The 24,341-nt window shown below is 58.7% G+C and overlaps 1 protein-coding gene across 1 annotated transcript; it reads left to right on the forward strand.

Annotated features, from left to right (window-relative positions):
- Positions 1-274: 274 nt before the first annotated feature.
- On the forward strand, positions 275-23,252 carry LOC102693395 (glycogen phosphorylase, muscle associated). The gene is made up of 20 exons (XM_069180519.1): positions 275-684; positions 6,672-6,773; positions 7,247-7,325; positions 7,791-7,894; positions 8,385-8,516; positions 8,678-8,789; positions 11,485-11,567; positions 11,776-11,919; positions 12,691-12,783; positions 13,145-13,291; positions 14,519-14,682; positions 15,471-15,585; positions 16,527-16,628; positions 17,012-17,159; positions 17,493-17,551; positions 18,066-18,207; positions 19,265-19,472; positions 20,347-20,481; positions 21,543-21,609; positions 22,189-23,252. The coding sequence occupies exons 1-20, from the start codon at positions 442-444 to the stop codon at positions 22,336-22,338; spliced, it is 2,529 nt and encodes an 842-aa protein (XP_069036620.1). The 5' UTR covers positions 275-441; the 3' UTR covers positions 22,339-23,252.
- The last annotated feature ends 1,089 nt before the right edge of the window (positions 23,253-24,341 follow it).

Raw genomic sequence — 24,341 nt, forward strand, 5'->3', positions numbered from 1 at the left:
GCGCTTTTCAACCTGACGACGTTCAGCAACGCCCGTCTCTGCTACCCCCCCCTCATCTGTACCACCAAGGGGGGGCGGGCAACGTGTTTATTTCCAGCCGTGTCCTTTCATCTCGCTTTCTGCGGGGAGACAATCGCGGCGCCTAATAGGGCGCGTTATGAATATTAACTGAGCGACCGTTAGCGTGGCAGCCGATTGGACGCGGCCGGCGCTGGGGGACCCGCCCCCTCCTTGCATATTAATGAGGGCCGGTTTATAAGGCGGCCAGGGGGCGGGGAGTGGTGACAGTCTGCGGGTCTCCGCTGCAGTAGGACAGAGCTGAGGGGCTTCTGAGGACTAAGGGGAGGGGGGTGTCGCCTGACTGCATGTTCCAGTTTCCTTCAGCCGCATTCACACCGTAAGAGCGAAGCTACCCGAGCCCGAAACAGCCAGCCAGCCAAGATGTCGCGACCTCTGACAGACCAGGACCGTAGGAAGCAGATCTCCGTCCGGGGGCTCGCCGGCGTGGAGAACGTGACGGACCTGAAGAAGAACTTCAACCGCCACCTCCACTTCACGCTGGTGAAGGACCGCAACGTGTCGTCGACGCGCGACTACTACTTCGCCCTGGCGAACACCGTGCGCGACCACCTGGTGGGCCGGTGGATCCGCACCCAGCAGCACTACTACGAGAAAGACCCCAAAGTAAGCACCCCGGCGCTGGAGGAGGAGGAGGAGGGAGGGGGGGTGTTTGCCGCATGCAGGCTGGGCCAGCTGGGGGGCGGGGCCGGCGTGGAGGTGATGACGGACGGGGGGCCGGAGCCGCTGGGCTTTGCCGGGGGTTACGGGGGGGGTCTTTTACAGTCTCCCTAAGGATCATCCCTGCGTCTCTCCGTTGGCCTTTGGAGAGCGTGGGGCGACGTGCCACAAAGCATCCCTCCCCCCCCCCATCACCGGCGCGATGACGTGCGAGACCGTACGCCCCCCCGTAAAAAAAACACCGAAGAGTTGCAGCGGGGTACCTGTACCCCCCCCGTCTGTCTTTCTGTGAACCCCGCGGTCTGTAAGGGCTCCGAGGGCGCCGCCTGTTCATCCCGCTGCCAGCTGTCCTTTTGATAGGCGCGTACTGTTAGAATATCATATTGTTTATTCGTCTAATGGGTCATATATAGTCATGTGTATATACACAGTCCTTTAATCTTATTCGAAACAGAAACGGAATGGGTTATATCTCCCCCCCCTCGACTTTATTTCACATATTCGCGTATCGCAGGGGAGAAGGAGAATCGTGACACGCGGCGTGTCTTTTGCGTTCTCTCTCTCGGGTGTGTAATGGAGTTGAAGGTTGCGTGTCTCGCAAGCACCGGAGCGACAGTAGACCATTTTGTTTTGCGACTCCGTCCACCCGGGATTCCTCACGGGAGATTTATTCCCGGTTCACCTGTTTTGTTTTGGGGTTCTCCCGCCCCCCGGATGATCGCCTCTGGCAAAGTAGAACAGCGTAGCGTGTATTACAGTAGCCAAACAAGAACTCCTCTGGTCTGAGGTTGACGTTTAAAACAAATGAAACCGACCTGGAGGCGTTTTTTTTTCCCGGCGACAGCGGAGAGACCGGTGCGGGGCAGCCGGTTCAGACTCCCGTGGGTTTAGCACGGCCGGGCGGTACAACGACATTTCCTGTCACCCCAGCCTGCCATGCCAGCCCGGGGGAGACCGGAGCTCCGTGTTTGTTCAGAAGGAGATTTCAATTTGAAATCATACCCCAGCGCCCCACGGAGGAGGTGCTGGAGCAGGAATCGCCAGACGGGGAACAGTGCCTTTCGTGGTTCATTACACGAGCGATTTCTCAGTGAGCCTGTGCGCCTCAGGTCCTCTTCAGCCCTCAACGGGTGATTAAAAAAAGATGACTTTGCTTGGCCCATCGTTACAGCTGACAGGTGCTGCCAGTCTGTAAAAAGAGGCGACCTATAAGACTGACTGGCCTGGGGCTCCCCAAGATCAGGGCTAGAGACCCCCTGATTCAGGGGGACCTGTAAGACTGACTAGACTGTGGCTTCTCAAGATCAGGGCTAGAGACCCCCTGATTCAGGGGTTTCCAGGTCATGGATCCCCATCACGCCCAGCAGTTCAGAGAGGCCATGAGGGGTACAGGCCAGGGGGGGAATTTGGGTGCAGTGATGGACATTGCTGTCTCGCAGCGCTGGGGCCCCGGGTTCATTTCCTGGGGTGCTGTCTGGGTGGAGTCTGCATGTTCTCCCCGCGTTCGTGTGGGTGTCCTCTAGGTGCTCCGGTTTCCTCCCACAGTCCAGAGACATGCCGGGAAGTTAACTGGCTTCTGGGAAAACTGGCCCTGGTGTGAGTGTGTGTGTCCTGTGATGGACTGTCCCTGGTGTGAGTGTGTGTGTCCTGTGATGGACTGTCCCTGGTGTGTGTGTGTGTGTCCTGTGATGGACTGGGGTCCCGTCCAGGGTGTACCCTGCCTTGTGCCTGGTGCTTGCTGGGATAGACTCCCGCTCCCCCATGACCTGGAATTCACCTTGGAAGGAGCAGCTGGACACTGGGTGGATGGAAATCCTCTTGGTGGCAAATGTCCATCCTGCAGGAATCCTGTTCCTGGATATTTTAGTGTGATCTTGCTGTATTTATTGATCAGTATTATAACGAGTAGTGAAGGCACCGTTCTGTTATTAATCCTGCGTTTTTGATATATAAAAGAACTCCTCTTTGTGGAAAACATCTATCTCCTTGGAAATACACAGGGTCAGGTCATGAAACTCCCAGTCTCCTCCTGGGGAAGACTAAGGCAGTAGCTGAGCGTTTCAGGTTCCGATGTACCAGTGGCCCAGAGTTTGTGAGACCCTGCTCCTTTTTCGTGTTTTCTGTTTGATCTTGTAACACACGACGCAGCGCCACAAAAACCAAAAAAAACGAGTCACACAAGTAGATGTCCATACCCACTGTCAGAGGGAGTGGGCGCCCTGTGTTATTCGGGGTGTTTTAAATCATACTGCTTCGCTGTGAAGTAAATTCTGGACTTGTTTAGGTTACAGTGCGCTGAGCCAGACCCGTGAGAGACGGTTGTCCAGAAGTGTCCCCTTCCACCCGAATTCAGTCTCGCAAAAGGGAGGGGCATCCTACCGAGAAGCAATTAAAATCCAGCAAACCCATCCCGTTTCTAACCTCTTCTTCCGGGACAGGGTCGCGGGGGGAAGCCGGAGTCTATCCCAGGGAGCAACAGGCGCAAGGCAGGGTACGCCCTGGACAGGACGCCAGTCTGTCACAGGGCACACACACTAAACACCAGGGCCACTTTTCCCAGAACCCAGTTAACCTCCCCCGCATGGAGAAAACCAGAACAGCTGGAGAAAAAGCTCAATAACCCAGAGGGAACATGCAAACTCCACACAGACAGGTCTGGAATTGAACCCGGGGACCCAGCGCTGTGAGGCAGCGATGCTGACGGGGCCACTATGCTGGTGCGACAGAGGGGATTAGTTCCAGTACTCTTGTGCTGCTTTGCTGATGCCTTCCCAGCTGGTATCTGCAGCTCGTTGAGCTGGGTATAGTGGGGGAGGCTGGCCAGAAGTGTCCACTCTGGAAGAGGGACACGAAGAACAGGGCGCCAGATTCCAGGAGGGGATCCTGCAAATCCTGCTTCTGGTGTTGGCGACCTTCGGTAAAGTCAGCCTTCTAGACTGTCAGGAGGATGGGGCTGGGGGGGGGGGTGTCGACTGGGATGTCTGGCATGCCCCAGGAAAGGTCAAGAGGTGAAAAGGTGACCCGCTGGTAAAGGTCGTGTCTCCGATTTCAAGCGCATTGCTCGAGAGCCGTTTGGAAACCATCTACTGTATGACGCCGGACAATAACTCCGGTGGGGGATTTTTACAGGACCTTCGGCAGCCTGGGCTGCACAAACTCGAGCCCGAATGGGAGTCGGACAGACCTGTGTATTCTTGGGCCTCAAGTACCTCGCTGGGAAGCCAGTTCCAGACACCCGCTGCTCTTTGTGTAAAGGAGCTGTTCCTGTTCCCCAGAGACCAGGGATCATTCTTCCTGTGAATTCTTTTAGTAAAGCTTTATGTGAATGTTGCTGCATAGTGACCCCTGAATGCAGCCCTGGCCCCGGGGAGCCCCAATCCAATTAGTCTTATAGGTCACCCCGAATCAAGGGTACCCAACTCTTGTCCTGGGGAACCCCAGATCCAGTTATTCTTTTAGGTCACCCAGAATCAGGGGGCCCCTAACATTTATTCTGGGCAGGCCCAAATCCAGTTATCCTTAGAGGTCCCCCCGAATCGGGGGGGTCCCCAGCCCTGAATGTGTATTGTACCCCGATGTTTCCGTGGATGTGAATGCGCCAGTTTCCGCTGTGCACTCTGCTGAGGGGGACAGCGAGGTTCAGTTCAGCTCAGTGTGTTGTCATTATTGTACAAGAGAGAGCGGAGTTCTCGTTTCTCCTGGGCCGAGGTGCACAGACCGCTGGGGCAGTCCGCACAGCGTCACAGCGCAACGCCGAGAATCGCTCGCCGCTGCTGGGGAAGTGTGGGTCTACAAGTCCAAATAAAACCGTGCCACCAGCAGATAAATAGATCAATCAGGGAATAAATGCGAACGTGCAGTAGTGTAAGTAGGAGTGTGCAAATAAACATTCGGAAATACAGGGGTGGGGAGGAGACTAGTGCAGACAATAGTGCAGGACGTGGTGATCACGAGCAGTGTGCACAGCCCGCTCCTCGTGCTCTGTGTCCTGTGTCCTGTGTGCCTCCTGTCCCCCCCCCCCTGCCTGGACACCTGCCCAGCCCGTGACTCGCCCTCCCCTCTCTTCCTAATCCCCCCTGCCCCGGGCAGATTCAATTTTATTGCCCCGCAGGGGCAGTTGCGAGGGGCCATTATTGCAGCCGGCACACGGGATGCCTGGAGTTCCTGGCGGGCATTGTGACCTTTGCAGACGCGCCCCCCCAGCTCCCCACAAATCTCCCCCTCTGGTCCTATTAATACCCCGAGTCAAGTGACAGGGTTATCCAAGCTGCCCCCTGCCTGTTGCCGGGCCCGGGGCAGCGGGGCAGCAGGGCTGGAGGGGTCAGGGCGAGCCCGAAATGTCAGAGTTCACCCGCCGAGGGGCCGAAGGGAGCTTAGATGTCCTGGCTGCAGGAGGGATCTGGCCGGGTGGGGAGGGCAGGGCCGCTGGATAATCGCCGAGCTTGTCAGAGCAAGAGCTCCCGATTCCTCCAGGCCGTCTTGTAGCTTGTCAGCCCGGCGGACGTGTTTATATCGCAAAGACCCCTATTCTTCGCACGCGGGGGGCACGGGGTGGTAGGGGGAACGCCGAGCCGGGCAGCAGCTGTGTCTCTGTGTGCCGGGCGGGTTCCAGACAGTGATGGACTCGCCCCCACTTCAGACAGCCCCACCCCCCCCGTGGCTGTGACACGCCCCCATTGGACAGTGACAGGGGACACTGGGCTGGTTCCTGCCTGCTGTGTCTCCATCTCCTTTCTGTCATGAGCACAACGGGGCAGTCCCACCTGAGACAAGAGTCCCCATCGCTGGTCCGACACGATCAGATTGACCTGCTGGAGGACAGCAGGGAAGATCTGAGCTCCTGTACTTGTGGGAAAGTCTGCATCGCTGAGCTGAGCTCCTGTGCTTGAGACAGAGTCTCCATCGCTGGTCCGACACGATCAGATTGACCTGCTGAAGGACAGCAGGGACAGTCTGAGCTCCTGTGCTTGAGACAGAGTCCCCATCGCTGGTCCGACATGATCAGATCGACCTGCTGAAGGACAGCAGGGACAGTCTGAGCTCCTGTGCTTGAGACAGAGTCCCCATCGCTGGTCCGACACGATCAGATCGACCTGCTGAAGGACAGCAGGGACAGTCTGAGCTCCTGTGCTTGAGACAGAGTCCCCATCGCTGGTCCGACATGATCAGATCGACCTGCTGAAGGACAGCAGGGACAGTCTGAGCTCCTGTGCTTGAGACAGAGTCCCCATCGCTGGTCCGACACGATCAGATTGACCTGCTGAAGGACAGCAGGGACAGTCTGAGCTCCTGTGCTTGAGACAGAGTCCCCATCGCTGGTCCGACATGATCAGATTGACCTGCTGAAGGACAGCAGGGACAGTCTGAGCTCCTGTGCTTGAGACAGAGTCTCCATCGCTGGTCCGACACGATCAGATTGACCTGCTGAAGGACAGCAGGGACAGTCTGAGCTCCTGTGCTTGAGACAGAGTCTCCATCACTGGTCCGACACGATCAGATTGACCTGCTGAAGGACAGCAGGGACAGTCTGAGCTCCTGTACTTGTGGGAGACTCTCCATCGCTGGTTCCGACACGATCAGATTGACCTGCTGAAGGACAGCAGGGACAGTCTGAGCTCCTGTGCTTGAGACAGAGTCCCCATCGCTGGTCCGACACGATCAGATTGACCTGCTGAAGGACAGCAGGGAAGATCTGAGCTCCTGTGCTTGAGACAGAGTCCCCATCGCTGGTCCAACATGATCAGATTGACCTGCTGAAGGATAGCAGGGAAGATCTGAGCTCCTGTACTTGTGGGAGAGTCTCCATCGCTGGTCCGACACGATCAGATTGACCTGCTGAAGGACAGCAGGGACAGTCTGAGCTCCTGTGCTTGAAGGAGAGTCTCCATCACGGGCCCAGCATCATCCTGCTTCTCTTTCCTCCTCTCTTTCAGCGTATCTACTACCTCTCCCTGGAGTTCTACATGGGCCGCACCCTGCAGAACACCATGGTCAACCTGGGCCTGGAGAACGCCTGCGATGAAGCCACCTACCAGGTGGGGGCGTGCTAGAGCAAGCTGCCACATTCAGGCCACTACAGGCCAGAGCTCATCCTGGTTTCCATACGTTTCCATAGGGCAGCTTGGGAAATCCAGTCAGCTGCACCTTTTTATTGTATCTTTTGAGTTGTGGGACTCGCCGATAATTTGGAAACACCCATCAATGCACCAGCTTTAACCTCCCTCTCCCCAAATCACGTGCCCCACCCCCTCTTCCCAGATCCCTTTCCTCTATCCCAGTCTGTTTCCCGGTTCTTCCACCTTGCCTCTCTGTTCTCCCTATCCTGCCTTCCTCAGCCGTCTTCCTCTCGCCCCCGTCACCCCTGACCCCTGACCCCACCCTCTGCGAGCCCCCTCTCCCCGGGGCGCTGCCGATCTCTAATGGGATCTCGCTCTCGCCCCTGTGACCCCTGACCCCTGACCCCACCGGTGTCTAACGGGATCTCGCACTTGCTGTCTCCCTGGCTCAGCTGGGCTTAGACATGGAGGAGCTGGAGGACATCGAGGAGGACGCCGGCCTGGGGAATGGGGGTCTGGGCCGCCTGGCAGGTGAGCTGGTAGGGCACCCCCTCTTGTGGACACCCCCGATTCACCCTCGTGGGCTCTCCCTGTCTCTGATCCTGTCTCCCCCTGTCTCTGTCCCAGTCTCTCTCTGATCCTGTCTCTCTCTGACCCTGTCTCTGATCCTGTCTCTCTCTGACCCTGTCTCCCCCTGTCTCTAATTGTGTCTCATTCTGACCCTGTCTCTCTCTGTCCCAGTCTCTCTCTGATCCTGTCTCTCTCTGACCCTCTGATCCTGTCTCTCTCTGACCCTGTCTCCCCCTGTCTCTAATTGTGTCTCATTCTGACCCTGTCTCTCCCTGTCTCCGACCCTGTCTCTCTCCGACCCTGTCTCTCTCTCTGTCCCAGTCTCTCTCTGAGCCTGTCTCTGATCCTGTTTCTCCCTGTCTCTGACCCAGTCTCTCCCTGTCTCTGACCCTGTCTCTCTCCGACCCTGTCTCCCCCTGTCCCCAGCCTGTTTCCTGGACTCCATGGCCACCCTGGGATTGGCTGCCTATGGCTATGGGATCCGCTATGAGTTTGGCATCTTCAATCAGAAAATCGTCAACGGGTGGCAGGTGAGGACTCTCCCACTGTCCGGCGCGGACACTTACACATGAGGCCCTTCGAGACCGACAGGATGAGACGACTGAGTTTAAACAGGCGCTTGACTGAACGGTCAGGTCTGGTATCGTGTCACAGCTCCCCAGATAGAAACAAGCGGTTTTCAGTGCGTCTTAGGCCCTGTTTCAATTCCCTCAAATGAATTCATGAATTAAAGATGAACTTTCCAGTTCTGCTTTGATATCGGACTAGATGGGTAATTGCTTCTGTATAGTCATTAGTCCTGTTTCACTGTAACAAATACGCAACTCTTCAGCTGTGGCAGTTTGAACTGCTTTTCCAGAGCGGTTTTGATCTTTTATTTCTTAATCAGAATGAAAATAAAGCCATCGTTGCTTCTTTTATTATGGACGCTCAGCCATGCTGACATGGCTGATGATGTCATCACTGTTGGCCAGTACAAACACCAGGGGGTGTGTTCTGTCTTGTCTCCGCCCCTCGCAGGTGGAGGAGGCTGACGATTGGCTGCGCTACGGCAACCCCTGGGAGAAGGCCCGCCCCGAGTACATGCGGCCCGTCCACTTCTACGGGCGTGTGGAGCACACAGCCGAGGGCGTGAAGTGGGTGGACACGCAGGTGAGAGAGCTCACGGATCGCGGGCACTGCTTCGCTCACACCTCATAGCCGGCGTTGGCGGTGAGCAGATTGACAGACTGGGGGTCTGTGGATTGACGAGGGGGGGAAACTGCTCTTCGCTTTGTAAGGTCGGTGTTTTTCCCCCCTCTGACCCCCTGCAGGTGGTCCTGGCTCTGCCCTACGATACCCCCGTCCCGGGCTACAGGAACAACACCGTCAACACCATGAGGCTGTGGTCTGCCAAGGCCCCCAACGAGTTCAACCTCAAAGACTGTGAGCCCTTGGGTGGGGGGGGGGGAAGGGAGTGTAGGCTAGGGGTGAGAGCTGAGGCACTGGGAGAGAGAGAGGGAGGCAGTGTGGGCTAGTGGTGAGAGCTGAGGCACTGGGAGAGAGAGAGGGAGGCAGTGTGGGCTAGTGGTGAGAGCTGAGGCACTGGGAGAGAGAGAGAGAGAGGGAGGCAGTGTGGGCTAGTGGTGAGAGCTGAGGCACTGGGAGAGAGAGAGGGAGGCAGTGTGGGCTAGTGGTGAGAGCTGAGGCACTGGGGGAGAGAGACTGGGAGGCAGTGTGGGCTAGGGGTGAGAGCTGAGGCACTGGAGAGAGAGAGAGAGGGAGGCAGTGTGGGCTAGTGGTGAGAGCTGAGGCACTGGGAGAGAGAGAGAGAGGCAGTGTGGGCTAGTGGTGAGAGCTGAGGCACTGGGGGAGAGAGACTGGGAGGCAGTGTGGGCTAGGGGTGAGAGCTGAGGCACTGGGAGAGAGAGAGAGGGAGGCAGTGTGGGCTAGTGGTGAGAGCTGAGGCACTGGGAGAGAGAGAGAGAGGCAGTGTGGGCTAGTGGTGAGAGCTGAGGCACTGGGAGAGAGAGAGGGAGGCAGTGTGGGCTAGTGGTGAGAGCTGAGAGACTGGGAGAGAGAGAGAGAGGCAGTGTGGGCTAGTGGTGAGAGCTGAGGCACTGGGAGAGAGAGAGGGAGGCAGTGTGGGCTAGGGGTGAGAGCTGAGGCACTGGGAGAGAGAGGGAGGCAGTGTGGGCTAGTGGTGAGAGCTGAGAGACTGGGAGAGAGAGAGGGAGGCAGTGTGGGCTAGTGGTGAGAGCTGAGGCACTGGGAGAGAGAGAGGGAGGCAGTGTGGGCTAGGGGTGAGAGCTGAGGCACTGGGAGAGAGAGGGAGGCAGTGTGGGCTAGTGGTGAGAGCTGAGGCACTGGGAGAGAGAGAGAGGGAGGCAGTGTGGGCTAGTGGTGAGAGCTGAGGCACTGGGAGAGAGAGAGAGGGAGGCAGTGTGGGCTAGTGGTGAGAGCTGAGGCACTGAGAGAGAGAGGGAGGCAGTGTGGGCTAGTGGTGAGAGCTGAGGCACTGGGAGAGAGAGAGGGAGGCAGTGTGGGCTAGGGGTGAGAGCTGAGGCACTGGGAGAGAGAGAGGGAGGCAGTGTGGGCTAGTGGTGAGAGCTGAGGCACTGGGAGAGAGAGAGGGAGGCAGTGTGGGCTAGTGGTGAGAGCTGAGGCACTGGGAGAGAGAGAGAGAGGGAGGCAGTGTGGGCTAGTGGTGAGAGCTGAGGCACTGGGAGAGAGGGAGGGAGGCAGTGTGGGCTAGTGGTGAGAGCTGAGGCACTGGGAGAGAGGGAGGGAGGCAGTGTGGGCTAGGGGTGAGAGCTGAGGCACTGGGAGAGAGGGAGGGAGGCAGTGTGGGCTAGTGGTGAGAGCTGAGGCACTGGGAGAGAGAGAGAGGGAGGCAGTGTGGGCTAGTGGTGAGAGCTGAGGCACTGGGAGAGAGAGAGGGAGGCAGTGTGGGCTAGTGGTGAGAGCTGAGGCACTGGGGGAGAGAGACTGGGAGGCACTGTGTGCTAGTGGTGAGAGCTGAGGCACTGGGAGAGAGAGAGGGAGGCAGTGTGGGCTAGTGGTGAGAGCTGAGGCACTGGGAGAGAGAGAGAGGGAGGCAGTGTGGGCTAGTGGTGAGAGCTGAGGCACTGGGAGAGAGAGAGGGAGGCAGTGTGGGCTAGTGGTGAGAGCTGAGGCACTGGGGGAGAGAGACTGGGAGGCACTGTGTGCTAGTGGTGAGAGCTGAGGCACTGGGAGAGAGGGAGGGAGGCAGTGTGGGCTAGTGGTGAGAGCTGAGGCACTGGGAGAGAGAGAGAGGAGGCACTGTGTGCTAGTGGTGAGAGCTGAGGCACTGGGAGAGAGAGGGAGGGAGGCAGTGTGGGCTAGTGGTGAGAGCTGAGGCACTGGGGGAGAGAGACTGGGAGGCAGTGTGGGCTAGTTGTGAGAGCTGAGGCACTGGGAGAGAGAGAGGGAGGCAGTGTGTGCTAGTGGTGAGAGCTGAGGCACTGGGAGAGAGGGAGGGAGGCAGTGTGGGCTAGTGGTGAGAGCTGAGGCACTGGGAGAGAGAGAGGGAGGCAGTGTGGGCTAGTGGTGAGAGCTGAGGCACTGGGAGAGAGAGAGAGGAGGCACTGTGTGCTAGTGGTGAGAGCTGAGGCACTGGGAGAGAGGGAGGGAGGTAGTGTGGGCTAGTGGTGAGAGCTGAGGCACTGGGAGAGAGAGAGAGAGGGAGGCAGTGTGTGCTAGTGGTGAGAGCTGAGGCACTGGGAGAGAGAGAGAGGGAGGCAGTGTGGGCTAGTGGTGAGAGCTGAGGCACTGGGAGAGAGAGAGAGAGGGAGGCAGTGTGGGCTAGTGGTGAGAGCTGAGGCACTGGGAGAGAGGGAGGGAGGCAGTGTGGGCTAGTGGTGAGAGCTGAGGCACTGGGAGAGAGAGAGGGAGGCAGTGTGGGCTAGTGGTGAGAGCTGAGGCACTGGGAGAGAGAGGGAGGCAGTGTGGGCTAGTGGTGAGAGCTGAGGCACTGGGAGAGAGGGAGGGAGGCAGTGTGGGCTAGTGGTGAGAGCTGAGGCACTGGGAGAGAGGGAGGGAGGCAGTGTGGGCTAGGGGTGAGAGCTGAGGCACTGGGAGAGAGAGAGTTTGTAAAAACCCAGCGCCTTTCTTTCAACAGTCAACGTGGGGGGCTACATCCAGGCGGTGCTGGACAGGAATCTGGCGGAAAACATCTCCCGTGTGCTCTACCCCAACGACAACGTGAGAGTCGCCCCGGCGCTGGCCCTGCCTCTGCGTTCCACTTCTCCCCCGGCTGCTGGGTAACGCCTCTGCTTGTTCCCCCTTCTCTCTCCCCTTCCCGCCCTCTCCTGCCCCCTCTCCCTTTTTTATTCGTTCTCCCCTTTCCTGCCTTCGCCTCTGCCCCTCCGCACCCTCCTGTCTCCCCCCTGCACGCCCCCCCCCCCCGCAGTTCTTCGAGGGCAAGGAGCTGCGTCTGAAGCAGGAGTACTTCGTGGTGGCCGCCACCCTGCAGGACATCGTCCGCCGGTTCAAGTCCTCCAAGTTCGGCTGCCTGGACCCCGTGCGCACCTCCTTCGAGGCCTTCCCCGACAAGGTGAGGGCGCCGCCCTGGTGGCGCGTGCGCGCTACGACCGCCGCCGCCGGCTGGGAGGATATGCTCGATGGATAGGTGACGTTCTTATCGTCCTCGGGGATGAAGTGCAGTTTTTTTTAGTTGTGTTGATAATATCCTGCCGACTATAATAGTCTGCAAAGTGTGTTGGCTCTCTAAAAAACCCACTGGCCTGAAAACGAGGGGACCCACTTGGGTAGTGAGGTTCATTCCCCCTCCGGGGAGACCTACAGGGGCCGTTCTGCACCAGCGCCCCCCTCCGCCAGCACAGCGGATCCGGGGCAGGAGAGAGGAACCACTGCACCTGTTGAATTAAGGGGGGCCTTCGGGTTGTCCAAGCCCAGGGTGGGATTTAGCCAGGGCACCCCTGTTTTCACTTGCAGATCTTCCTAGAACAGGATCTTTAACGACCAGTTAGGAAGTCGTTACGCCAGATTAATGTCCTGTCCAAAGGCAAGCAGCTCCTAAAGCACCATATTCCTGTGGGACTGGATTGGCTATTCTGCTGCGGAGGGAAGATCGCCCCCTACTGGTCCACCGACACCACCCGCAGCAGCGAGGAACCCGGTTTTCCTTAGAGGTCTCGCAGCCCAGTAGTGACCGGGCCTGGTCCCGGCTGAGCCCCTGGGATGGGGCGCCTAGGGGCCGCGGCGGCGGGCGTCCCCCGGGGCCAGTGCCAGCACTGTGAGATGAACGTGTGTGTTTGGGGGGGTTCCTCGTCTGAACTGGGGGTACACTTCCTTCTGCCCGCAGGTGGCCATCCAGCTGAACGACACCCACCCGGCCATGGCCATCCCCGAGCTGATGAGGGTCCTGGTGGACGTGGAGAAACTGGCCTGGGACCAGGTGAGCGGACGCAGGCGTTGGAATTTCGCCCTGAGCACAAAACATATCTGTATCGGGGTCGGCGGTAGTCAAGTCCCACATTCTGGATGTGTGACATGAGGGTCAGCCAATCAGAGCAGGCAGGTTCGGCCTCCTCCTCCTTCAAGTCCGGCCAATCGAGAGGAGACAAGTTCAACTTCCTGCTCCAAATCCAGCCAATCAGAGGTGAGAGGTTCAGCTTCCTACTTCAAATCCAGCCAATCAGAGGAGACAAGTTCAGCTTCCTACTTCAAATCCAGCCAGTCTGGTCCTGTCCTGGTGGTGTTGGTCAGCCTCCGAGTCTGCCTCGCTTGACCCCCCCCTCTCCCTCCTGTGTCGTCAGGCGTGGGACATCACCGTGCGGACATGCGCCTACACCAACCACACAGTGTTGCCTGAGGCTCTGGAGCGCTGGCCCGTCCACCTGTTCGAGACTCTGCTGCCGCGGCACCTGGAGATCATCTACGAGATCAACCGGCGCCACATGGAGGTCAGTTTCCTCACAGCAGCAGTGCCCTCCATCCCACCCCAGGAAAAGAGCTCAGCGTTGAGTGGTTAGACTGGGAGAGAGAGGGAGGCAGTGTGGGCTGTTGGTGAGAGCTGAGGCACTGGGAGAGAGAGAGAGGGAGGCAGTGTGGGCTAGTGGTGAGAGCTGAGGCACTGAGAGAGAGAGAGGGAGGCAGTGTGGGCTAGTGGTGAGAGCTGAGGCACTGAGAGAGAGAGAGAGGGAGGCAGTGTGGGCTAGTGGTGAGAGCTGAGGCACTGGGAGAGAGAGAGGGAGGCAGTGTGGGCTAGTGGTGAGAGCTGAGGCACTGGGGGAGAGAGGGAGGCAGTGTGGGCTAGTGGTGAGAGCTGAGGCACTGGGAGAGAGAGAGAGGGAGGCAGTGTGGGCTAGTGGTTAGAGCTGAGATACTGGGAGAGAGAGAGGAGGCAGTGTGGGCTAGTGGTGAGAGCTGAGGCACTGGGAGAGAGAGAGGGAGGCAGTGTGGGCTAGTGGTGAGAGCTGAGGCACTGGGAGAGAGAGAGGCAGGCAGTGTGGGCTAGTGGTGAGAGCTGAGGCACTGGGAGAGAGAGAGGCAGGCAGTGTGGGCTAGTGGTGAGAGCTGAGACACTGGGAGAGAGAGAGGGAGGCAGTGTGGGCTAGTGGTGAGAGCTGAGGCTATGGGAGAGAGGGAGGGAGGCAGTGTGGGCTAGTGGTGAGAGCTGAGGCACTGGGAGAGAGAGGGAGGCAGTGTGGGCTAGTGGTTAGAGCTGAGATACTGGGGGAGAGAGAGGCAGGCAGTGTGGGCTAGTGGTGAGAGCTGAGGCACTGGGAGAGAGAGAGGGAGGCAGTGTGGGCTAGTGGTGAGAGCTGAGGCACTGGGAGAGAGAGAGGCAGGCAGTGTGGGCTAGTGGTGAGAGCTGAGACACTGGGAGAGAGGGAGGGAGGCAGTGTGGGCTAGTGGTGAGAGCTGAGGCTATGGGAGAGAGGGAGGGAGGCAGTGTGGGCTAGTGGTGAGAGCTGAGGCACTGGGAGAGAGAGGGAGGCAGTGTGGGCTAGTGGTTAGAGCTGAGATACTGGGGGAGAGAGAGGCAGGCAGTGTGGGCTAGTGGTGAGAGCTGAGGCACTGAGAGAGAAAGCGTGGGACCCTTCCGAATTCACCAGCTGAGCTCATTGGAGTTCCCAGCCCCGGGCGTGGCCACGCTGACCGGCGGCGCGCTGTCCTCTCTCCTGCAGCACATCGCGGCGCTGTACCCCGGGGATCATGACCGCCTGCGCCGCATGTCGCTGATCGAGGAGGGGGACGTCAAGAGGGTCAACATGGCCCACCTGTGCATCGTGGGGTCGCACGCCGTCAACGGCGTGGCGCGCATCCACTCCGACATCCTCAAGGCCACCGTGTGCGTACACCTCCGGCCAAAATATTAGGAACCCCCTCCATCGCATAGCGGGCTAGGTCTCCGAGCGTAGCAGGAACGTCTGGGGGTGGGTGTGGGTGGGTCCTCCGCAGGACAGGACTCCAGGCTGGTCGCTGTGATCCCCGAGGGGCGGGCCAACTCCTCGGGACCCGCCCCCCCCCCAGCTAGCCCCTCCTCTTTTAACAGAGGATGTATGCTGATTGGACGAGAGTTTCCGACAGCGCCGGCCAGCCTGCAATCACCCTGTCATCCAGCAGGGGGCGCTGTGATCCAAGGCAGCTCTGGGCAACGGAAACTTCAGTCGCAGTCACAGTGTAGCGACACGTCCCGGGCTCGAACCCGTGCCCTCGGGCCTGGCGCTGTTTACTTTTTAATCGCCCGGTTACCCCTGGGGGGGGCGGCAAGTCTGGACCTGGGTGTGCTGTCTCTGTGGAGTTTGCATGTTCTCCACGGGCTTGCGTGGGTTTCCTCCCAGGTGCGCCGGTCCAAAGACATGCTGATGGGTTAACTGGCCCCGATTTGAGTCTGTGTCAGTGTGTGTCCTGTGATGGACTGTCGTCCCACCCAGGGTGTACCCCAGTTTGTTAGGTGGGATAGACTCCGGCTCCCCTGCACCCCTCTACCGGATAAAGCAGTTAGGAAGCAGATGGATCTGTGAATATCCCCTGGAAAAACGGGAACAAGGGCAGGAGTCTGTCTCAGGGCACGGTCCTAGACCTTGGGAAATAGCCATTCGGCTTCCTGTTAATAAAGCGCTTTCCTTCTCACAGATTCAAAGATTTCTACGAGGTCGACCCCAAAAAGTTCCAGAACAAGACCAATGGCATCACCCCGCGCCGCTGGCTGGTGCTCTGTAACCCGGGGCTGGCGGAGGTCATCGCAGAGGTCAGTCTGGGGGGTCAGGGCTTTGGAAAGCGGGGCTCAGGCCAGGGGGTTAGGTTTGTCTGAAGTGAGATTGGGAATGGGCAGTCCAGCGGCGACTGCCGGGTCTGCTGGTGCAGAATGAGCACTGTGCGTCTCCCAGGTGGGGCTGCTGGTGCAGAATGAGCACTGTGCGTCTCCCAGGTGGGGGCTGCTGGTGCAGAATGAGCACTGTGCGTCTCCCAGGTGGGGGCTGCTGGTGCAGAATGAGCACTGTGCGTCTCCCAAGTGGGGGCTGCTGGTGCAGAATGAACACTGTGCATCTCCCAGGTGGGGCCGCCGGTGCAGAATGAGCACTGTGCGTCTCCCAGGTGGGGCTGCTGGGGCAGAATGAACACTGTGCGTCTCCCAGCTGGGGCTGCTGGTGCAGAATGAGCACTGTGCGTCTCCCAGGTGGGGGCTGTTGGTGCAGAATGACCGCTGTGCGTCTCCCAGCTGGGGCTGCTGGTGCAGAATGAGCACTGTGCGTCTCCCAGCTGGGGCTGCTGGTGCAGAATGAGCACTGTGCGTCTCCCAGCGGGGGCTGCTGGTGCAGAATGAGCACTGTGCGTCTCCCAGCTGGGGGCTGCTGGTGCAGAATGAGCACTGTGCGTCTCCCAGCTGGGGGCTGCTGGTGCAGAATGATCACTGTGCGTCTCCCAGCTGGGGGCTGCACTTCAGTGGGGGGGATGACGTTGGTTCCCTTCTTCGTCATCTCTTGGGATGGGAGGTGCTATATGCATTGCATCCTGTTATTGTTAAAACAGGGCTGCTAAGAACAGAGAATTGCAATTGCTCTCGCTCGAGCCAACCTGTGAAACGCTGGGCTGCTGCCTCCTCAAACCCCTGTCCTCCCGCCAAGAGGCGTCCACGGCTCCGTCACCTCGCAGCTGTAACGGGCAGCGCCCCCTGCTGTTGTCTTGCAGAGGATCGGCGAGGACTTCATCCGGGACCTGAGCCAGCTGAAGAAGCTGCTGAAGTACGTGGACGACGAGGCCTTCATCCGCGACGTGGCCAAAGTCAAACAGGTAAGCGAGCGTCCAGTTCCTTGAACCCGTCCTTCGTTTTCACCCGCGCTGGTGCCTGACGCTCACGGACGCTGTTCGTTTGCGCGGCGGACGGTTTTGGCCAGAGTGGGTGACGTGGGTATTTCCACTGGCGCAGGCCGGTGCTGTGTCCCAGCACGGATTTGAACCCGCAACCTCCCAGTTACCCAGTTATTTTGCAGTTACGCAGTACTGTGATTACTGAGCAGCAAGTGGGCAAAAAGTCAGTTTACAGTCAGACATAAGCCCAGTGGAGCTGTCTGTCTGATAGATAGAAGCCTTTGCTTTGTGCTGTTACCCCACTGCAGGTCTGTGAGTGATGCTCTCTCCCCACTCCCTTCTCTCTGCTCTCTCTCTCCGCGCAGGAGAACAAGCTGAAGTTCTCGGCCTACCTGGAGAAGGAGTACAAGGTCAAGATCAACCCCAACTCCATGTTCGACCTGCAGGTCAAGAGGATCCACGAGTACAAGAGACAGCTGCTCAACTGTCTGCACATCATCACCCTCTACAACCGTGAGGACTGGACCGAGCACCCTGCCACACACACACACACACACACCCTGCCACACACACACACACACCCTACACACACACACACCCTGCCACACACACACCCTGCCACACACACACACACCCCCTACACACACACACACCCTGCCACACACACAGCCCCTACACACACACACACCCTGCCACACACACAGCCCCTACACACACACACACACCCTGCACACACCCCACCAGACACACACACCCCCTGCCACACATACCCCACACACACACACCCTACACACACACACCAGTCTGCTCTGAATTCTGACGCCAGGCTGCTCTGAATTCTTCTAGGTATCAAGAAGGAGCCCAACAAGCACTTCACCCCCAGAACCATCATGATCGGAGGAAAGGTGAATCTCTCCCCCTGCGTCCTCTCCCTACGGCATCTAGCCCGCGGACGTCTTCTGGGCCAGAGCTGGGCCAGCGAAACCGAGACAAGGAGGGAGCGCACTTGACAGGACAGAACAAGGGGCACTTCTGTACACAGAGGGTGGCAGGGGTCTGGAGCAAGCCGCCCGGCCCTGTGGCTGAAGCTGATGCTAGGGCCCCTAAGTCACAAGCAGGCTCGACGGTCTAATGGCCTCCTCTGTTGCGTCACTTTTCTGGTGTTGAAAAGCACAGCACCGCCTTAATTGATCGAAGGATGATTGATTGGCCGATCAATAACTTCAGAAACGGGCGACCGATAATCCCAGCTGGAATGAGGGGGGAGGAGGGCAGCCTAGAGGGGTGGAAGACAGATGGACGTCAGCGAGGGTCCAGGGTGCGGGAGTGATGGGCAGAGAGAGAGAGAGAAATCGAGAGAAATGTGTCCAGTGGTCGAGCCCCAGACTGAGATCTCCCCCCCACTCCTCTCCCCCACAGGCCGCCCCAGGGTACCACATGGCCAAGATCATCATCAAGCTGATCACCTCCATCGGCGACGTGGTCAACAACGACCCCGTGGTGGGCGACCGCCTGAAGGTCATCTTCCTGGAGAACTACAAGGTCTCCCTGGCGGAGAAAGGTATCCGAGCCGGATTCGGGCCCCGCTGATCACCGTGTGTCCACAAGGGGGCGCTGTTGTCTTTGAGGGGGGGAGGTGACGTGAAGCGGCCCTTCCTGCTCACTAGTCCCTGTACTGACTAATGTACTGAGATGTGAACCAGCCCTTCCTGCTCACTAGTCCCTGTACTGACTAATGTACTGAGATGTGAAGCGGCCCTTCCTGCTCACTAGTCCCTGTACTGACTAATGGACTGAGATGTCAAGCGGCCCTTCCTGCTCACTAGTCCCTGTACTGACTAATGTACTGAGATGTGAAGCGGCCCTTCCTGCTCACTAGTCCCTGTACTGACTAATGGACTGAGATGTGAACCAGACCTTCCTGCTCACTAGTCCCTATACTGACTAATGGACTGAGATGTGAACCAGACCTTCCTGCTCACTAGTCCCTATACTGACTAATGGACTGAGATGTGAACCAGCCCTTCCTGCTCACTAGTCCCTGTACTGACTAATGGACTGAGATGTGAACCAGACCTTCCTGCTCACTAGTCCCTATACTGACTAATGGACTGAGATGTGAACCAGACCTTCCTGCTCACTAGTCCCTATACTGACTAATGGACTGAGATGTGAACCAGACCTTCCTGCTCACTAGTCCCTATACTGACTAATGGACTGAGATGTGAACCAGACCTTCCTGCTCACTAGTCCCTATACTGACTAATGTACTGAGATGTGAACCAGCCCTTCCTGCTCACTGGTCCCTGTACTGACAAATGTACCGAGATGTGAACCAGCCATTCCTGCTCACTAGTCCCTGTACTGACTAATGCACTGAGATGTGAACCAGCCCTTCCTGCTCACTAGTCCCTGTACTGACTAATGGACTGAGATGTACGAGCGAATAAGTACAGGTTGTGCAGCAGACATTTCACCACAGAAATGTTCCAGCGTGATCCGCAGGCAGAGTTAACCAGTGAGGAGTATTTGCCAGTGAAACTGTCTGGGAGAGGAGAGCAGTATTTCTACTGGATTAGAAGAGCTGGATTCACATGGATTCGCTTCTGCCCCCCCAGTGATCCCCGCGGCCGACCTCTCGGAGCAGATCTCCACGGCGGGCACCGAGGCCTCGGGCACGGGCAACATGAAGTTCATGCTGAACGGCGCCCTGACCATCGGCACCATGGACGGCGCCAACGTGGAGATGGCGGAGGAGGCGGGCGAGGAGAACTTCTTCATCTTCGGCATGCGGGTGGACGACGTGGAGGCCATGGAACGCAAGGGGTGAGCCGGGGGCGAGGGGCTGGTCCATCTTCATCCAGTTCAGGGTCTATCCCAGCAGGCAATGGGGCAAGGCAGGGTACACCCTGGACGGGACGCCAGTCCATCACAGGGCACACGGGCGCACACACACACACACACACGCACGCGCACGCACGCACGCACGCACGCACGCACCAGGGCCTGGTTTCCCAGAAGCCCATGAAGTCCCCAGCAATGGCGCTGGACTGTGGGAGGGAAAGCCACACAAACGCGAGAAGAACATGCAGGCTCCGCACGGACAGCACCCTGGGTGCCGAACCGAGCCCGAGGCCCCCCAGCGCCGCGAGACGGCGACGCCCACCACTGCGTCACCACGCCACCCTCGGTCGATTGGTCTTTAATGGAATCCTACACTTGCAGCTGTTTTCGGCAACGAGGAGCAGATCTGTAACGCGGTCGAACCCTAACAGGACGAGAAAAGAAAAAAAAAAACGAGGCCTCGCAGGTCTCGGGGCCCTGGGTTTGATTCTGGACCGGAGCACCTTCTGCGTGGAGTTTGCATGTTCTCTATGCGTCCCATGTGTTTGGGGGGTCTTTTTTGGGAGGGGTGCTCCAGTTTCCTGCCCTTCCTTCCACCCTGCGATGCCAGGATGCAGGACGTATCCGAGTCAGTTTGAACCCGGCGTCTAACTGGTGTGTTAGGGTTCAGCGATACCGCCATGATCTCAGCTGACCCAGTCCCACCTGGAGGCGCAGTGAGGGTTCTGGGTGCAACAGCTGATGGGGGGGGGGCGTGTAAGCTCATTCTGAGGCGGCCGTGGCCCCGTCAGCTTGGTGAGAAAATGCAGGACTGTCTCGGGTTCGAGTCACCTGTTCCCCCCCCTCCACCCCACAGCTACAACGCGAAGGAGTACTACGAGAGACTGCCGGAGCTGAAGCAGGTCATCGACCAGATCAGCGGCGGGTTCTTCAGCCCCAACGAGCCCACCCTCTTCAAGGACATCGTCAACATGCTGATGCACCACGACAGGTGGGCTCCCCGCCGCCACAGCCCGCCCACCTGTGCACGCAGGACACCGGCTTCCTGCTGGACTGGGACTGGAGCCTCGTGTAACAGGACCACTACAGGTTCTACTGCACTGGGACTGTAGCTCCTATTGTAACAGACTGTTCTACTGCACTGGGACTGTAGCTCCTATTGGAACAGACTGTTCTACTGCACTGGGGACTGTAGCTCCTATTGTAACAGGACTGTTCTACTGCACTGGGACTGTAGCCCCCAGTGTAACAGGACTGTCCTACTGCACTGGGACTGTAGCCCCCAGTGTAACAGGACTGTCCTACTGGACTGGGACTGTAGCTCCTATTGTAACAGGACTGTTCTACTGCACTGGGACTGTAGCTCCTATTGTAACAGGACTGTTCTACTGCACTGGGACTGTAGCCCCCAGTGTAACAGGACTGTCCTACTGCACTGGGACTGTAGCTCCTATTGTAACAGGACTGTTGTACTGCACTGGGACTGTAGCCCCCAGTGTAACAGGACTGTCCCACTGCACTGGGACTGTAGCCCCTATTGTAACAGGACTGTTCCACTGCACAGGGACTGTAGCTCCTATTGTAACAGGACTGTTCCACTGCACAGGGACTGTAGCTCCTATTGGAACAGACTGTTCTACTGGACTGGGACTGTAGCCCCCAGTGTAACAGGACTGTTCTAGTGTTGTAACATATGATTTTCCAGGTAACATGATTATTCTACCATAATGTTTACCATACCATGAAGTATTCTACTAGGATTTTGTGGATTGTTAATGTGTTTTCTTCGAAAAGGAGACGTACAAAAAGCACCCGATGGAAAAATGCTGCAATACAACGAATGACCACCAGAGGTCACTGATGATTCATAGGACCTACCAGCTCCCATTAGCCGGACTCTTTAGCTCTGCAGACCTGAGGTCACCACCCCTGAACTCCACTGCACAGGGGATCTCCTCCTACCTGCGTGGTGACCTTTCCACTGAAGGAGTCAGTCTGTCCAGGAGGGGGAGCGTGCCTGACTGTCTCTCTCCTCTCCCCCCTTGCCTGCAGGTTTAAGGTGTTTGCGGATTACGAGTCCTACATCAAGTGCCAGGACGCCGTCGGTGCGCTCTACAAGGTGAGTGCAGCGGTCGAAGGTCACCCCTGGGGGGGTCGGGGGTCAGGGGGGCATCAGGGCTGCGCAAGAAGCAGAGCAACCCGGGTTTGAGACCGCCCGAGCCGACCCCCTTTTTATGTTGGGGCCTGTATTTTGGGCGGCTCTTCAAACGACGTCTCTGGTGCATTTGGAAGATTTGCTGCGGGGGAAATAAAGTCAGCGTCTGACTCATTTGAATTTTCGAAAGGTTTTGTTACAACCACTTTGGGAGAAGTGACTTTTTTCTGATACAGTGAACTGGCTAATGTAGCAGCAGGAACTAGCCAATGGGGCAGCAGGAACTAGCCAATGGGGCAGCAGAAAGTAGTCAACAGGGCAGCAGGAAGTGGTCAAAAGGGCAGCAGGAACTAGCCAATGGGGCAGCAGGAATTGGTCAAAAGGGCAGCAGGAACTAGCGAATGGGGCAGCAGGAAGTGGTAGCTTCCTGTTCGCCTCCTCTTGCATGGCCTTCGTCTCACACACACACACGCACGCACGCACGCACGCACGCACGCACACACACACACACACTCTCACCTCTGCCTCACGTCTCCCCAACAGAACACCAAGGAGTGGACCAAGAAGGTGATCCGGAACATCGCCGGTTCGGGCAAGTTCTCCAGCGACCGCACAATCGCCCAGTACGCCCGCGAGATCTGGGGGGTGGAGCCCAGCCTGGCCAAGCTGCCCGCCCCCGACGACCTTCACTAAGCGTGCCCCGCCCCCTCCCCCCGGCCCCGCCCACCAGTGCTGACCACGCCCCCCCCCTTCACACCAGACACAACGGCTCGCGTTGGTTTCGCTCAAGGGTGCGCGCGGGACCTGCAGGGAGGTGGGAAAGGGGGGGGGGTATCAACATCCCGACTACCCAGCGGTCATCAAAGCCCCTCGCCCCCTGCGGATCGCTCAGCGCCTCCACTCCCGCCCGGATCCTCACCTCCATCAACCCCATCGCTTTAAGGAAGGGCAGTGCTGGCATCCCTCCAGCGGGGGGCGCTGTCTCACAGCACTACCCCAGAGGGCAACAGATTTTTTTTTGGGTGGGGGGGGAAATGTCTGTAAAATGTTTGTTTTTTTTGAGTGTATAGTTAGAAACTTTGCTTGTGTGTGTGCGCCTGTTTTACTTTCTCCTACAGTTAAATAAGAAGAATGATTGTGACGATTGTGGCCGTCGCCTATACGAGACGTGCCGCAGTCGTTCCGGCCCACCTGTGCCAGAACCTGCCGTTTTCTTTTGAACCCAAAGATAAAAAAGTTGCAGCTGCTAAACAGCGGCCTCTGGTGATGACACCCTCTCCCAGCCCCCCCTTTCCTAGATCGTGCCTTCTTATTTTAAGACGGGAACTGGAGTGGCTCCGCTTCCGTGTCGCTGTAGTGTTTTGATATTGGCCCGGGAACCCGGCCCGGCTCGTCTTCCACGAGGGATGGACAATCGCCTCTTCCCTTCCCTTTCCCATGTCTGATGTCCCCCGTCCGAGCGCGCCGAGCTGCGTCTTGTCCCTCCCGCCCGGGGGGCGGCGCTGTAGAGCTCCTTCAGCACGTGCCGCTGCTGGCCTGTGGTCTGTGGCGTGTACACGACGCGTCCAGACGCAGGGCCTGTGAACAATAAAGTCAAACGGAAATGAGCCCGGCGTCCTGCTGCTTCAGTTCCCAGCTTCCTGAGAGCGTAACGCGGTCCCCCCACCTCCCGTCATCCTGTCTCCCCTCCTCCCGTCATCCCCACCCCCGTCACCTCCTCCTGTCCCCCCTCCTCCCGTCATCCCCAACCCCCTCACCTCCTCCTGTCCCCCCTCCTCCCGTCATCCCCAACCCCCTCACCTCCTCCTGTCCCCCCTCCTCCCGTCATCCCCACCCCCCCTCACCTCCTCCTGTCCCCCCTCCTCCCGTCATCCCCACCCCCCCTCACCTCCTCCTGTCCCCCCTCCTCCTGTCCCCACCACCCCCCTCACCTCCTCCTGTCCCCCCTCCTCCTGTCCCCACCACCCCCTCACCTCCTCCTGTCCCCCCTCCTCCCGTCATCCCCACCCCCCCTCACCTCCTCCTGTCTCCCCTCCTCCCGTCATCCCCACCCCCCTCACCTCCTCCTGTCTCCCCTCCTCCCGTCATCCCCACCCCCCTCACCTCCTCCTGTCCCCCCTCCTCCCGTCATCCCCACCCCCCCTCACCTCCTCCTGTCTCCCCTCCTCCCGTCATCCCCACCCCCCCTCACCTCCTCCTGTCTCCCCTCCTCCCGTCATCCCCACCCCCCCTCACCTCCTCCTGTCTCCCCTCCTCCTGTCCCCACCACCCCCTCACCTCCTCCTGTCCCCCCTCCTCCCGTCATCCCCACCCCCCCTCACCTCCTCCTGTCTCCCCTCCTCCCGTCATCCCCACCCCCCCTCACCTCCTCCTGTCTCCCCTCCTCCCGTCATCCCCACCCCCCCTCACCTCCTCCTGTCTCCCCTCCTCCCGTCATCCTCACCCCCTCACCTCCTCCTGTCTCCCCTCCTCCCGTCATCCCCACCCCCCTCACCTCCTCCTGTCTCCCCTCCTCCCGTCATCCCCACCCCCCTCACCTCCTCCTGTCTCCCCTCCTCCCGTCATCCCCACCCCCCCTCACCTCCTCCTGTCTCCCCTCCTCCCGTCATCCCCACCCCCCTCACCTCCTCCTGTCTCCCCTCCTCCCGTCATCCCCACCCCCCCTCACCTCCTCCTGTCTCCCCTCCTCCCGTCAT

The sequence above is a fragment of the Lepisosteus oculatus genome, chromosome 18, assembly GCF_040954835.1.
Source record: "Lepisosteus oculatus isolate fLepOcu1 chromosome 18, fLepOcu1.hap2, whole genome shotgun sequence".
Taxonomy (NCBI): Eukaryota; Metazoa; Chordata; class Actinopteri; order Semionotiformes; family Lepisosteidae; genus Lepisosteus; species Lepisosteus oculatus.